The 16605-nt window shown below is 45.6% G+C and overlaps 1 protein-coding gene across 1 annotated transcript in view; it reads right to left on the bottom strand.

Moving 5' to 3' along the window:
- LOC120022726 ((E3-independent) E2 ubiquitin-conjugating enzyme UBE2O-like) overlaps positions 1 to 16605 on the bottom strand; it is a 44397-nt gene that overhangs the window by 3446 nt on the left and 24346 nt on the right. The window contains exons 3-16 of the mRNA XM_038966717.1: positions 15074 to 15133; positions 14579 to 14689; positions 12777 to 12874; positions 12612 to 12675; positions 11883 to 12026; positions 11575 to 11684; positions 7977 to 8127; positions 7662 to 7758; positions 6975 to 7341; positions 4715 to 4869; positions 2119 to 2231; positions 1727 to 1858; positions 1416 to 1505; positions 163 to 1042 (exon numbers count right to left, since the gene is read on the bottom strand). Coding sequence (XP_038822645.1) covers positions 163 to 1042; positions 1416 to 1505; positions 1727 to 1858; positions 2119 to 2231; positions 4715 to 4869; positions 6975 to 7341; positions 7662 to 7758; positions 7977 to 8127; positions 11575 to 11684; positions 11883 to 12026; positions 12612 to 12675; positions 12777 to 12874; positions 14579 to 14689; positions 15074 to 15133 — 2572 coding nt within the window. The remainder of the gene's footprint in view (positions 1 to 162; positions 1043 to 1415; positions 1506 to 1726; positions 1859 to 2118; positions 2232 to 4714; positions 4870 to 6974; positions 7342 to 7661; positions 7759 to 7976; positions 8128 to 11574; positions 11685 to 11882; positions 12027 to 12611; positions 12676 to 12776; positions 12875 to 14578; positions 14690 to 15073; positions 15134 to 16605) is intronic.

Here is a 16605-nt window from a genome sequence, read left to right as displayed (position 1 = left end):
GCCATCTGAAGTAATGGACCAGTGCATTTAAATGAACAGGGCATTTTTGGGGCTATTTAAGTCATGGGGTGTATTCTTCTCCCAGTACTACTAGTTTAGTGGATGTCTCAGTAACAAAGACTCAAACAATGACAAGCTAAAAGCGCAGTATTGCATCCTCACCTGGTGACCACTCCAGCACAGAGAACACCTCTCCCTTGGCACTGGTGAAGGTGACACCGGGCTTGCCACCACTCTGTTGGCACAGGACAGGCGTATCACTGGGCCACTCTGGTGCCGCGCCTGGCGTCTTCGCCACCTCCTCCTGGGGCCTTTCTTCACCCCCTCTTTCTCCTCCTTCCGCACTCCCACCTCCTCCTGCGCTGCTTCCTCCGGCCTCCACCACTGCCTCCATCCGCTCCTCCTCCACGATGGCCACATTGTCTAGGGTCTTTCTCAGGTTCTCCTGAAGCTTCTTGATGTCATCCAGGAAGCGCTTCTCCTTGGTGGGTTTCTCTGGCGTGACGGCAGTGGCGATGTTGGCGTTAGTCCCGTTGGCGGAGGGCGCGGCACCGGACGTGGGCGAGGTAGGCGAGCCGCCCGTCCATAGCTGCTCCACGGTCATGTTCTTCAGGCTCTCCAGGATCTTCAGGGCCTCCTTGAGCTCACGGAAGCCCCGCGGAGTGCCCTCTTTCCCGGGGAGCTTCTCTGCAGCATCACCCCCTCCAGCTCCAGGGGTGGTTCCTCCAGCAACGGCGCCTGGGCTGGCTATAGCCCCAGCTCCCTCCTGGTCCTCTGTGGCGTTAGGGGACTTGGTGGGGGTGGTGGCCCCTGCTTTGCCGCCCTCCTCGGGGGGGGTGATGAAGGGGCTGGGGCCGGTGGGGGCTGGGGTGGCGGTGTCCTCGTTGGCGGGGTGCTGGTCGTCCTCGTTGGTAGTCAGGCCGTTATCAGTCTCCCAGCTGTCGCTCTCGTCCTCCCACTCCTCCGTGGACAGGCCACTGCTGCTCTCCTCCACAGAGTCATAGTCAGTCTCCTCGATCTCAGACTCCACGTTGTACAGGTGCTAGATGGAAGGGGGGTTAGAGAACAAACTAAATCATCGCCGCATTTATACGCACTCATTAATAATGACTAACTTTCATTAAGTGCTTTTTGTGTCAATATCAAATGTCATTATAGAATAATACATTTTTAAAAGGGCAGCAAGCAAGTCACACAGCAGCATGCTATCTGCAACACAAATTCAGATTACATACAATTAGCATGAACACACAATTAGCATGAACAGAAACCTGAGCAGAAGGTACAGTAGTAGCACACGTCATTGGCATAGTGAACACAAGCCAACAAAAACTTAACAGAAACCAACAGAGCCACCGATTAGTGACCACTACAACCTTGCATGCGGACAGAAAGACTACAATTACCATGAGTACCTGTGGCAGGACGATGGTCATGGAGTTGTCAGCCCACACCACCTCCACCTTGCTGCTCACGTCCACTCTGAAGACCTGACCTACTGACGTCTGGGCAGATGATAAAAGACCGGTATGTGAAAATACTCTTTCTACACTATAGTACTATACTGGATGATATTTCCTTTCAGAGCACGCTTTCAGCAACTATGGTGGATCTGTATCCAGGCCAAAGCACCTGTACAACGTGGACCGGCAAAGAACACTCCAAGAGCCACGGGGAAAACTACTAACATGTCAACTGACAAAATGAATGACATTTTCGAACTTACATCGTTCTCACACTCTGTATTCCGCTCGTTCTCAGAGTTCCCTATCCTGATGACGATATCAGTGGTACGGAAGTGGAAGTCTGGGTGGTCGGCGATGTCGTACACACTAACATCCTCCTCTTCTCCTATGACCTAAACAAACAAAACCATCAACCATTAGACTGATATCATTCAGCTCAAATGACACTACAAGCCACCCTATATAGTGCACTATTTTTGACCAGAGCAATAGGACCATGGGGCTATTTCTTTGGCCCAAGGTAGTGCCCTACATGTGGAATAGGTTAACGTGGAATAGAGTAATTTCAATTTCTATAGAGCTATGGAATATAAAAAAAGGTTGTTGTTCCCCCGGGTGACCCGAGCCGACCCACAATGCCCAGCAGACTGACCTCCACGTTGTCGCTGGAGGCGTTGAGTTTGATCCACTTCACGGCACACGTCCTGCCCTTGTGGTCGCCCGACTGGATGACCCCGTACACGCCTGGGTCCGTAGGGGCTTGGGCTGTGTGACCACACACACAGAGAGAGCTGAAGTTACATTTTGTGCCTCAGGTCAGAAAGTATCACCAAGGACACCATGTATGAAAGTCAACCTGATAAATGGCTCCCTCTTATTTCCTCCACAGTTACAGAACCAAAATAAACTCTATATTTAAACCATGTTAAATATAGACCACAGAGTAAACATGGTGGTACAGTCAAATAATGGCCTAAATATGAGCTAATCTAATAGCTGATTTACATTACAGGGCTGACCTGAGCCGTACTGTGCTGGCTCTGATATTTTATTTTCTAGTCCAGCAATTATAGTCAGTGTTTCCCCTATATTCATGTTTGGAAATAGTCATTTTTCCTCCTGCGTAAACGACTAAAACCACATACAAAGTATGTAGAAAGGATACTGGTGCTATATACAGTATACATATCTTTTCAATATTTTATTACATTACAGCCTTATTCTAAAATATTTTTCCCCCCTCATCGATCTACACACAATAGTCCATAATGACAAAGGGAAAACATGTTGAGAAATGTTAGCAAAAATGTTTCAAATAATTATGAAATGATAACATTTAAATAAGTATTCAGACCCTTTACTAAGTACTTTGTTGAAGTACCTTTGGCAGCGATTAAGGCTTCGAGTCTTTTTGTGTATGACGCTACAAGCTTGGCAAACCTGTATTTGAGGAATTTCTCACATTCTTCTCCACAGATCCTCTCAAGCGCTGTCAGGTTGGATGGGGAGTGCCACCACACAGCTATGTCCAGGTCTCTCCAGAGATGTTCAAATCGGGTCCAAGACCGGGCACTGGCTGGGCCACTCAAGGACATTCAGAGACTTGTCCCGAAGCCACTTCTGCGTTGTCTTGGCTGTGGGCTTAGGGTCGTTGTCTTGTTGGAAGGTGAACCTTCGCCCCAGTCTGAGGTCCTGAGCAGGTTTTCATCAAGGATCTCTCTGTACCCCGTTCATCTTTCTCTCAATCCTGACTAGTCTCCCAGTTCCTGCCGCTGAAAAACATTCCCACAACATGATGCTGCCACCACCATGCTTCACCATAGGGATGGTGCCAGGTTTCCTACAGATGTGACGCTTGGCATTCAGGCCAAAGAGTTCAATCTTGGTTTCATCAGACCAGTGAATCTTGTTTCTCATGGTCAAAGTCCTTTAGGTGCCTTTTGTTAAACTCCAAGTGGGCTGTCATGTGCCTTTTACTGAGGAGTGGCTTCCATCTGGCCACTCTACCACAAAGGCCTGATTGGTGGTGTGCTGCAGAGATGGTTGTCCTTCTGGAAGGTTCTCCTATCTCCACAGAGGAACTCTGGAGCTCTGTCAGAGTGACCATCGTGTTCTTGGTCAACTCCCTGACCAAAGCACCTCTCCCCCGATTGCTCAGTTTGGCCGGGAGGCCAGCTCTAGGAAGAGTCTTGGTGGATCCAAACTTCATCCATTTAAGAATGATGTAGGCCACTGTATTCTTGGAGAACTTCAATGCTGCAGGCATTTTTTGGAATCCTTCCACAAATCTGTGCCTCGACAATCCTGTCTCTGAGCTATACGGACAATTCGATCGACCTCACGGCTTGGTTTTTGCTCTGACATGCACCATCAACTGTGGGAGCTTATATAGACAGGTGTGTCCCTTTCCAAATCATATCCAATCAATTGAATTTCCCACAGGTGGAACTCCAAGTTGTAGAAACATCTCAAGGATGATCGATGGAAAAAGGATGCACCTGAGTCTCATGGCAAAGGGTCTGAATACTTATGTAAATAAGGTATCATTGATAAGGTATCATCATTCATTGACTACAGCTCAGCGTTCAACAGCATTGTACCCTCAAAGCTCATCACTAAGCTAAGGGCCCTGGGACTAAACACATCCCTCTGCAACTGGATCCTGGACTTTGACGGGCCGCCCCCAGGTGGTGAGGGTAGGTAGTGGAGCAGGTTGAGAGCTTCAAGTTCCTTGGTGTCCACATCAACAACAAACTAGAATGGTCCAAACACACCAAGACAGTTGTGAAGAGGGCACGACAAAGCCTATTCCCCCTCAGGAAACTAAAAAGATTTGGCATGGGTCTGGAGATCCTCAAAAGGTTCTACAGCTGCACCATCAAGAGCATCCTGACTGGTTGCATCACTGCCTGGTACGGCAACTGCTCGGCCTCCGACCGTAAGGCACTACAGAGGGTAGTGCGTGCGGCCCAGTACATCACTGGGGCTAAGCTGCCTGCCATCCAGGACCTCTTCACCAGGCAGTGTCAGAGGAAGGCCCTAAAAATTGTCAAAGACCCAAGCCACCCCAGTCATAGACTGTTCTCTCTACTACCGCATGACAAGCAGTACCGGAGCGGTAGGACTAAAAGGCTTCTCAACAGCTTTACCCCCAAGCCATGAGACTCCTGAACAGGTAATCAAATGGCTACCCGGACTATTTGCATTGTTTGCACTGAAGACGAGCGGGAAGTGCGCTAGCTACTTACGTCGTTTGTCGACAACAAAGTCTCCGGGGCAGAACTCGTGGTTGTCCAGGTGCTGGATGGGGATGAGGTCATTGGAGCGGATGAGGGTCTCCATACGGCCATCTTTCCAGAGGACATCGGCCGAGGTCTTGGTGGACACAACCTCTACCGCCACCCTGACGGTTAGAAAACAGGGAGATATTAGAACTAGTGACTAACTAATACTGGAATTTGTGTCTTCACTTACAAGGCCTAACAATTTCACTAAGTTGTTTTGGTTAAGAGTGGAAAATGCCTCTAGGTTACACAACGGAAAGTTAAACTGCAGTGTGCAGCAAAGATATCGTGCGGTGCCGAATCTAATCTCCTCCGCCTTGCATCCTCTGTCACCGTCTCCCTCCAGCCATAATATCCATCTCATGTCGTGTCTTTTCTTTAAAATCACTCTCTCCTCTACCTCAATTCAATCCCCCACTGGAATTCAGCCACTTTCCCCTTGCTCTGCCTCTTAACTTCAGTCACTACCTCCCCCTTGCCGTCGTATCCCCCCCCCCATCAGTCTTCCTCTCGCTCTCTCCCCCTGCAACTCAACCTCACCCCCCCCCTCTCCTCTTGATCTCCCTTGCTCTTTTACCCTCTCCATCACCCTTTCCCCCGTCTGTCTCTTTCAATCAGAGGACCTGGATGTTATCTGGGCACACCTAAGCACATGCTACATGATTTATCAGCTGCCAGCTATATTTAACCACCAGATCTGATCTACAGGGCAGTTTAAAAGGGGGGAAATGACAGCCTTTGGCAGCGTCTGAAATGGCATCCTATTGCCTATATAACGCACTATTTTTAACCAAGGCTCTGGTCAAAAGTAGTGCGCTATACGTGCTTCTACACCTGCATTGCTTGCTGTTTGGGGTTTTAGGCTGGGTTTCTGTACAGCACTTCGAGATATTAGCTGATGTACGAAGGGCAATATAAATACATTTGATTTGATTATATAGGAAATATCGGATATGCAGCCTTGGAAAACCTGCCGCTTTTGAGTGGCGCCTGGTAGAAATTGAAGTACTTGAATTCTGCAATGTCTTGAGAAAAGGTTACATCGACCCAAACGTCAACCTATTTGGAAACGTCAAACTAATGGTGCATAGCTAACTGTTGGTACCGGCGTGATTCTTAGAACAGAGGAACTTAACTATTGGGTTTTTAGTCAGAGAACCACAAGGAGAGCGAGTGCAGTAGTGAGCGTATTCATTTTCACAACGCACCAATACTACTAGATTTATGTTAGTATAACCTGTGGATTGTTATTGGTACTAATATTGAATTGGTACTATATTCAGATTGATACTAGTACTGGATTGGCACTAGATTAGTACTAGACCTAGTAGTACCATATTGGCCATAGAGTGGTACTAGTACTGGATTGGTGCTAGGTTCAAGATTTGAAGACAAGACCAGGCCACACTGTCACTGGCAGCATCCACACAGCGTAATAACACCCAGGGTCATTAATGTACATCTGCTCCGGGAAATCAGCCTGAAATCGATCCCCGTAGTTAGTAACAAGCCATCAGAAGGTTCGTAAGGAGAAGAGGACTTTTTCTAGGAGACAAGATGTTGGATCGATGAACACTGGTCCGTTTGGCTGAGTGGGTGTAAGGTGACCCGCTCTGTGTGTATGCGTCCCAAATGGAATTGGCACCCTATTCCCTTGTTGACAAAAGAAGTGCACTACTATAGGGAATTGGGGTGCCATTTCGGATGCAGCCTCTGTCTCTGGCCTAAGACGGAGGATAAAGATGTGATTGTGTATCTGTACAAGGCTGGGAGGCATGAGAAGCTGGGAGAGGCACAATGTGTCCTTGAGCAAGGCACTTCACCCTTATTTTCTTCAGGGGCGCCGTACTACTATGCATGTGACAGAAAATAAACAAAAGTGACACTGGGTTCAAGGATGCAGCATTTTTTGCCAGCTGGTAGCTGAATTCTTGCCAGCAAGCTATTGATCATCCTTTACACGTGCCAAGGAGAGACGGGAATGGCCAGGGAAGGGACATCTCCTGAATGGAGAGAGAAAAAAGGAGGGAGGGCGCAAGAGGGAGGAATAGCTTAAGTTCTGAAAGGGAGGGCGTGAGGGGGAGAAGGCAGAAAGAAGGAGGGGAGAGGACTAAAGTGTGGCCTAGGCTCTGACCTTGCCTGCTACATTTGTAGTCATTTATATACATTTGTAGTCACATGGCATACTATGAATACAAATTGTTTTGATTGACAACTGGCTCACCTGTCACCGGGCTTTAACTCACGGGAGAACTTGGTCCTCTTTTTCTTGTGCTTCCTCTTCAGGTTGCGGATGGACAGCGGGATGCTCTTCTTCCTGTTCAGGCCCCCCAGACCGCCGCTCTGCGACGACGCAGTGCTGCTCGCCGACGACGTCAGCGACAATGTGTCGTCCGTGTCCTCCGCCCCGGCCTCGTCGCCTGCGTCCTGCTCCGCGGGCTCGGGCCATGGGTCAGAGGGAGGAGGGCACAGGGGCGAGGGCTGGTGGGTGTGGTTGGGGCCGTGGTTGGGGCCGTTGTTGGGGTGGTGAGGGCGGGGGAGGGCGGTGTGGTCGGTGGAGTCTGGGTGGGTGTTGTCAGGCTTGAGGTCACCTGGGTGTGGGGAGGGGGACGACACGGTTGATTGTCTTTGAGTTGGTTTTACATGTAAAATTGACTAGTGGTACAGTATATGCAGTGACTTGGGACTGACTTAAGCACGAGGAATAGATTTTAATTGTGGGGCGAACTACCCTGCACAAGGTGTGCTGTTATCAGATGGGCACTCAGGAGTAGACTGTATTAAGACAGAAATTATTCTAAAATTTAAAAAAAATTGAGCTCGTCAGCTGTTTAAAGTGAGGATATCTGCCAAAAAATGACAAGGAAAAATGTCTGATGACCAACATAGGTATAAATAAAAGCAGCCGTACCGTCCGTGTTGTCGGTGGAGTGCTGGTTGGCACCTTGTGTGTCTGCATTTTCACTGGTCTTCTTCCCTAACAACTCCTTCTTGAACATTCTTTTCAACTGCAGGAAGGACATTGTCATAGGACACTGATATAATACGAAACATGGCAAAAATACACATTTAGTGCATGCATTGAGGGAAGAAAATTGGATACATGGAGTATCTGTACAACCAGAGGCAACATTGTGATCAATTGTTTCACACATCCATTTAAAATCGGGGACAGGCACGCACAAAAAAATACTATATATAGAAACATTTCCTCTCCCTTTCACACCTTCCTGGCTACGGGGTCCTCTGGGAGTCCGGGGGCTCCGTCGGGCCACTCACAGGTGATGTGTGTGGTGTCTCCCTTGGCTGGGAACACGTACAGGGCCCTCTCCCCCAGCTGCCTCTGGGTGTGGTCGTAGTAGCCCAGACGCTTCACTCTGGATCAGAACAAACACATGTAGGGGGAGCATGTTATTAGAAGGATCATAGACGTAAAAGAATGGGTGTGTGTTAGGGATGAGCATCTCTCCATCTAGATACATGGGCTCTGATACGATTTCTTGCATGAACACATTCATTTTCTATTCTAAATTAAAATTGTATACTGAGCTGGATCCTTCAAAGCTGACTTCTTGTAGCCGAGTGGCCCTTTGTGTATGTATGTATGTGTGTGTGTGTGTGTGTGTGTGTAGGCACTTGAGCCACTATCAGATTCCCCATCACCCACGGATCATTTCAGCAGATATTTGAATTTATGCTAGTAATATGTCAATATTTACCTGCAGAAATGACCAATCAACCCTTGAAGTATCTTCAAAATAATATGAAAAAAATAGTTTTGGCCTTAATGCTATTAGACCATTCAAACGTGTTGAATAACAGATTCACAACATGGAACAACAGATAGTCCCCAAAACAGGTTTGTTGTGAAGTGTCTGTCCTACATTGGAGATATAAGAAAGTTGAGGTAACATTTGTAATTTCTTGTACATGTATTTAACCCCTTATCTTCGGCACAACAGTCTACGCACCATCTAAGCCAAAAAAATTACAAATTGTATTTGGCCTTACTGCTATTAGACCATACAAACACATTTTTGGCACTAAACATTCTCCATATATAATTTCATACATTTTTTCAAACCTGGGGACCTTAAGACTAGTCATGTGAGGCCTGTGGGCATCTTAAAACAACCGACATGTAGAGTCTCAGCTTTCCACAGAGGGGTCATATCAGTATGGAGCCCAAACTGTTCGGACACAACAGATAGAACTCGACAGATGGGCTGAACTGACTCCAGATGTGTCCCAAGACGCTTGTGGGAGTCGTAGAGCAAACCGTTCAGACACTACAGATAGAACTCGACAGATGGGCTGAACTGACTCCAGATGTGTCCCAAGACGCTTGTGGGAGTCGTCGAGCAAACCGTTCGGACACTACAGATGATTTTGTGAGAACACCGATTTTCGGATGTCTCAGGGTTTGACAAACACCGCTCTAACTCTCAACGTTCACCGCAGATGCGGAAGTGCGACATAGGAACAGTTGAAGTCGGAAGTTTACATACACTTAAGTGTCATTAAAACTCGTTTTTCAACCACTCCACAAATTTCTTGTTAACAAACTATAGTTTTGGTAAGTCGGTTAGGACATCTACTTTGTGCATGACAAGTAATTTTTCCAACAATTGTTTGCAGACAGATTATTTCACTTATAATTCACTGTTCACAATTCCAGTGGGTCAGAAGTTTATATACACTAAGAAGACTGTGCCTTTCAACAGCTTGGAAAATTCCAGAAAATGATGTCATGGCTTTAGAAGCTTCTGATAGGCTAATTGACATCATTTGAGTCAATTGGAGGTGTACCTGTGGATGTATTTCAAGGCCTACCTTCAAACTCAGTGCCTCTTTGTTTGACATCATGGGAAAATCAAAAGAAATCAGCCAAGACCTCAGAAAAAAATGTGGAGACCTCCACAAGTCTGGTTCATCCTAGGGAGCAATTTCCAAACGCCTGAAGGTACCACGTTCATCTGTACAAACAATAGTACGCAAGTATGAACACCATGGGACCACACAGCCGTCCTACAGCTTAGGAAGGAGACGCGTTCTGTCTCCTAGAGATGAACGTACTGTGGTGCGAAAAGAGCAAATCAATCCCAGAACAACAGCAAAGGACCTTTTGAAGATGCTGGAAGAAACAGGTACAAAAGTATCTATATCCACCGTAAAACGAGTCCTATATCCTATATCTACAACCTGAAAGACCGCTCAGCAAGGAAGAAGCCACTGTTCCAAAACCGCCATAAAAAAGCCAGACAACTGCACATGGGGACAAAGATCGTACTTTTTGGAGAAATGTCCTCTGGTCTGATGAAACAAAAAACTGTTTGGCCATAATTACCCTCGTTATGTTTGGAGGAAAAAGGGGGAGGCTTGCAAGCCAAAGAACACCATCCCAACCGTGAAGCACAGTGGTGGCAGCATCATGTTGTGGGGGTGCTTTGCTGCAGGTGGAACTGGTGCACTTCACAAAATAGGTGGCATCATGAGGGAGGAAAATTATGTGGCTATATTGAAGCAACATCTCAAGACATCAGTCAGGAAGTTAAAGCTTGGTCCAAATGGGTCTTCCAAATGGACAATGACCCCAAGCATACTTCCAAAGTTGTGGCAAAATGGCTTAAGGACAACAAAGTCAAGGTATTGGAGTGGCCATCACAAAGCCCTGACCTCAAACCTATAGAAAATTTGTGGGCAGAACTGAAAAAGTGTGTGTGAGCAAGGAGGCCTACAAACCTGACTCAGTTACACCAGCTCTGTCAGGAGGAATGGGTCAAAATTCACCCAACTTATTGTGGGAAGCTTGTGGAAGGCTACCAGAAACGTTTGACCCAAGTTAAACAATTTAAAGGCAATGCTACCAAATACGAATTGAGTGTATGTAAACTTCTGACCCACTGGGAATGTGATGAAAGAAATACAAGCTGAAATAAATCATTCTCACTACTATTATTCTGACATTTCACATTCTTAAAATAAAGTGCTGATCCTAACTGATCTAAGACGGGGAATTTTTACTTGGATTAAATGTCAGGAATAGTGAAAAACTGAGTTTAAATGTATTTGGCTAAGGTGTATGTAAACTTACGACTTCAACTGTAGATGCAGTGGATTGAGTAGCATCCAACTCTAGATTAAATTTACAGATTTTTAAATGGGGATATTTTTATTATGCCAATTAAATTTTCCGCAGGGGCGTCGGACATTGACCTTAGGGGGTTAATATAGAACAGCTTTGGATTTCACCCGTCTCAAAAGCTAATGGTTCTGACCATTTGGAACTTTGAGGAGAACTGCTCTTTCTCCAGCTACGACCACAGGCGTACAGTGCAGCTTGCAAAAATGATTGCAGTCCTTTTTATAAAGTTACAACTTCACCATGTTCACGTAAGCATCCAATTAAGACATGCATGCAGGTGTGAGTGAGAGATGTGATTGTGAGGTGTGTGTATATAATGTGTGTGGACCAGATCACTAGAAATAGACTGTCCATACACTGCATATCTATGACGGAAAACTGCAGCCTCTATGCTCCCGAGTGTGGATGGCTGGATGGATGAATGAATCAACGACTGCAGGGCTCTAGTGCGACCATGTTACTTGCATATGCGCAAAAAATATTTTGCTGTGCGACCTGGAATTTTAATTTAGGAGTACCAGTGTGCCTAGAAAAATTAAGGATTCAAATATTTTTCATTATGCTCCTAAATTTCTTCGTGTGCACCTACATTTTTAAACTTAGGCGCTCATGTGCTCTTTGTAAAACATTTTTTATTAAGGTCAGCGTAGAGCCTTGGAACGAACAGACAGTATAGTACCTGCAGAGGTTCTCCTGTGAGATGGTGGACGGAGGGGGGTAGACGCTGTCCGTGCCCTTGGGGGAGTAACTCTTGGTGATCCACGTCACCTTCAGCTCCGCCACCTGGACCTATGGGGGAGGGGGGGGGGTCACATGACACAGAGATAACCATTTAGAGCAGTGACATCACACGTACTGAAGTAGCTAAGCCTATTATTAGGTAGTAAGGTTATGTGGTCAGTAAAAACCAGGAAAAAAACTCAGAGCCCAAGTTATTACCTGTGAATAATGCACGACTATAAAATACGTAAATTGCCATCATCATACCTCTTCGACCACCACCCTGAACTTGCTCTTCTTGCGGAGTACGGGCTTGACCCCGGAGAGCCACTGGACATTGGAGAAGACTTTGGCCGGCCCAATCAGCACCTGGCCTGGGTAGAAACCGTAGGCCTCTTCGAAGAACAGACCCTACCAACCAGGGAGATCCATATTACTAACAAACAGAGGCAGTTTCCCTAACCCAGTCCATGGAGAATCTAAAAAGATCTGGAAGGTATCCTGCTGCTCATTGGTCATGTCAACAAATGACAGGAGAACATAGCTAGTACTTAACCTTCAGTGTTAAAAAAAATAAAAAACAATTATAGTTGACTACATAGAAACGGTTGATTTGTTTCTGAAATAACAGCCAAAATGAACAGGACTAACACCTAGGTACTCCCAGTCAAAGCACAACAGTTTCCGATTAATATTGGACGCACGCAACCTGCTACCTTAAACAAGATTAGGGTCGATTCCATTTAAACTCAATTATCTAAATCGGTTTCCTAAATTGACCCAGCTCAAATGGAATTGACCCCCAGCCCTGTTACAAAGTATTACACACCTGCCTCCGGTCAATAAGGAGGAATAGGAAGCTCAAGGCTGTGAGGAGTAAGTTCATTTCATATTGCTTCCACCTAGCCAGCCTTAACCGGTCAGTGAAATGCAGTGGACGAGGGCAGACGGCTACGTTTTCACACAAAAAAACGCAGCTCGCGGCATTTCACCTACCGAGTCGCTGACGTGTGGACAGACGTCGTACAGCTTGGCGCCGTCCTCCACATTCATGGAACACCTGCAGTAGTAGAGGGAGGAGTTGAGCTAAGCATGACACAGACAAATAGATATAAAGGAAACCGTTTTGAAATGACACTCATACTGGGACAGATTCTGTACCTGGCTCCATTGGACAGCTTGAGGATGATGTGGTTGGTCAGGTCGTACACCTTCCCCAGCCAGAAGTCGTAGGCTATGTAGTCCCCATACATGAAAGACTAGCAGGAAACACGCATGAAACAAATGATTGTAACAGAGACATTAACGTGGTACATACAAGTACCAGTCAAAATGTATTTTATGTTTGAGATTCTTCAAAGTAGCCACCCTTTGCCGTGACAGCTGTGCACAATCTTGGCATTCTCTCAACCAGCTTCATGAGGTAATCACCTGGAATGCATTTCAATTAACAGGTGTGCCTTGTTAAATTAATTTGTGGAATTTCTCTCCGTCTTAACGCATTTGAGCCAATCAGTTGTGTTGTGACAAGGTAGGGGTGGTATACAGAAGATAACCCTATTTGGTAAAATACCAAGTACATATTGCCTAGTTAAATAAAGATTAAACAAAAAATAAATAAATATTAAGGCAAGAACAGCTCAAATAAGCAAAGGGAAACGACAGTCTATCATTACTTAAAGACATGAAGGTCAGTCAATCTGGATTTTTTTTCTTAAAGTTTCTTCAAGTACAGTCACAAAAACCACCAAGCGCTATGATGAAACTGGCTCTCATGAGGACCGCCACAGAAAAGGAAGACCCAGAGTTACCTCTGCTGCAGAAGATAAGTTCATTAGAGTTACCAGCCCCCCCCCCCACAGAAATTGCAGCCCAAATAAATGCTTCAGAGTTCAAGTAACAGACACATCTCAACATCTGTTCAGAGGAGACTGCGTGAACTAGGCCTTCATGGTCAAATTTCTGCAAAGAAACCACTACTAAAGGACACCAATAAGAAGAGACTTGCTTGGGCCAAGAAACATGAGAAATTGACATTAGACCAGTAGAAATCTGTCCTTTGGTCTGATGACTCCAAATGTGAGATTTTTGGTTCCAACCGCCGTTTCTTTATGAGACGCAGAGTAGGTGAACGGATGATCTCTGTATGTGTGGTTCCCACCGTGAAGCATGGAGGAGGTGTGATGGTGCTTTGCTGGTGACACTGTCAGGGATTTATTTAGAATTCAAGGCACACTAAACCAGCATGGCTAACACAGCATTCTGCAGCGATACACCATCCCATCTGGTTTGCGTAGTGGGACTATCATTTGCTTTTCAACAGGACAAATGACCCAACACACCTCCAAGCAGTATAAGGGCTATTTGACCAAGAAGGAGAGTGATGGAGTGCTGCATCAGATGACCTGGCCTCCACAATCCCCTGACCTCAACCAAATTGAGATGTTTTGGGATGAGTCGAACCGCAGAGTGAAGGAAAAGCAGCCAACAACTGCTCAGCATATGTGGGAAATCCTTAAAGAAGGTTGGAAAAGCATTCCAGGTGAAGCTGGTTGAGAGAATGCCAAGAGTGTGCAAAGCTGCCATCAAGGCAAAGGGTGGCTATTTGAAAAATCTCAAATATAAAATATATTTTGATTTGTTTAACACTTTTTTGGTTACTACATGATTCCATGTGTTATTTCATAGTTTTGATTCCTTCACTATTATTGTACAATACAGAAAATAGTACAAATTAAGAAAAACCCTTGAATGAGTAGGTGTTCTAAAACTTTTGACCGGTAGTGTATATAGAATAAAGAATGGACGACCTTCAAGGCATAGGCTACTACGGGAGATACTCGAGAAGGACAAAAATAATACATTTATTTGATAAATCACATGTGGAAATGTTTCCATCTTGCAACTCCTCTGTGGACAGTGTGGTCAAGTGAATACTGTGTCCATCTCTGTTTTTTTCTTACCCAGATGTGATGTAGGTCTTTACTGTTGACGGGGTACAGGACACAGTTGGTACCCACTAGTTTTACAGCACACTCTATGTCGATGTTGGTCACGATGCCACACTGGTTGTCCTGGAAACCACAAACAAGACAAGGTTTACCATATCACCATCACCCTGACACTCTAGCCAAAAACAACGCACCAGTGTGTGTCAGTGCGTTTTAATTTTTGTTTTCTATCACTAGTCAACTCAATAAATACCGCCTGGGGACAGGTGTTGAATATTAGAATAAGCTACACATATGCTAAAATGTTTACTCAATACATCAGTGTGCTTGCATCAATCCCCATCTTAACAAAGAGGCATGTAAGCCCTTTCTGATAAAGGCATGTTAGCACATCCTACATAAAAACACTGCAGCCTGTACAGTCATCCTGTGTTGGTACGCCGGTCATGTAGGGTGTCATCAGCTAACACAGTGTAGTGATACGACAGGAGAGGGAGCTCGGCTTACGTTAGAATTCATCCGCCGCACAATGTCTCGGATAACGATGGATCGATCTACAAGTTTCAGCTGCAACAGAGGGTGGAGAAAACAGAGAAGGGGGTGAGATGAGAACATCAAAGAATACATAGACAAGACCGACAACTGAAGTGGTCTAATTTCAACTGTCATTTTAGCATCTTGGCAACTGGAATGCCATTCGGTCCCAGTTACCGACCCAATCATCTCATCTGACCCAAGTCTTATGACTGCTATCTGATACCAGTAGTGATAACGCAGCAGTGAGGTAGGCTGTGCTAAATACAAGTCAGCCTCGTCCAAATCACGTAAGTAGTAGTGCCTATAGGGTGCTGCACATAATCCCACCTATACCAAAAAATAATGTACATACTACACCTTTGATGAGTGCCTTCGGAAAGTATTCAGACCTCTTGACTTTTTCCACATTGTTACGTTACAGCCATATTCTAAAATTGATAAATACTTTTTTCACCCTCATCAATCTACACACAATACCCCATAATGACAAAGCAAAAATAGATTATACATTTTTTTATTTATAAAAAAAAAGTGGAATTTAAAAATAAAAAAAAATCACATTTAAATAAGTATTCAGACCCTTTACTCAGTACTTTGTGAAAGCACCCCTGGCAGGGATTACAGCTTTGAGTCTTCTTGGGTATGACGCTATAAGCTTGACACACCGGTATTTGGGGAGATTCTCCCATTCTTCTCTGCATATCCTTTCAAGCTCCATCAGGTTCGATGGGGAGCATTGCTGCACAGCTATTTTAAGGTCCCTCCAGAGACGTTCAATCAAGTTCAAGTCCGGGCTCTGGCTGGGCCACTCTAGGACATTCAGAGACTTGTCCCGAAGCCACTCCAGCGTTGTCTTGCCTGTGTGCTTAGGGTTGTTTTCCTGTTGGAAGGTGAACCTTCACCCCAGTCTGAGGTCCTGAGCGCTCTGGAGCAGTTTTTCATCAAGGATCTCTGTACTTTGCTCCGTTCATCTTTCCCTCGATCCTGACTAGTCTCCCAGTCCCTGCCACTGAAAAACATCCCCATAGTTAAATAAAAAAAATTATGCTGCCACCACCATGCTTCACCGTAGGGATGGTGCCAGGTTTCCTCCAGACGTGATACTTGGCATTCAGGCCAAAGAGTTCAACCTTGGTTTCATCAGACCAGAGAATCTTGTTTCTTACAGTCAGTCTCTTTTTGCCTGTTGGCAAACTCCAAGTGGCTTCATGTGCCTTTTACTGAGTAGTGGCTTCTGTCTAGCCACTCTACCATAAAGGCCTGATTTGTGGAGTGCTGCAGAGATGGTTGTCCTTCTGGAAGGTTCTCCCATACCCACAGAGGAACTCTAGAGCTCTGTCAGAGTGACCATCGGGCTCTTGATCACCTTAGACAGTTCATTGCCTTTCCAAATCAAGTTGTAGGAACATCTCAAGGATGATCAATGGAAACAGGATACACCTGAGCTTAGTTTCGAGTCTCATCGCAAAGTGTCTGAATACTTATGTAAATAAGGTATCTGT

This window comes from Salvelinus namaycush, chromosome 2 (assembly GCF_016432855.1).
Source record: "Salvelinus namaycush isolate Seneca chromosome 2, SaNama_1.0, whole genome shotgun sequence".
NCBI lineage: Eukaryota > Metazoa > Chordata > Actinopteri > Salmoniformes > Salmonidae > Salvelinus > Salvelinus namaycush.
The sequence above is the reverse complement of the archived record's forward strand: the minus strand, read 5'-3'. Positions and strand labels throughout refer to the sequence as shown.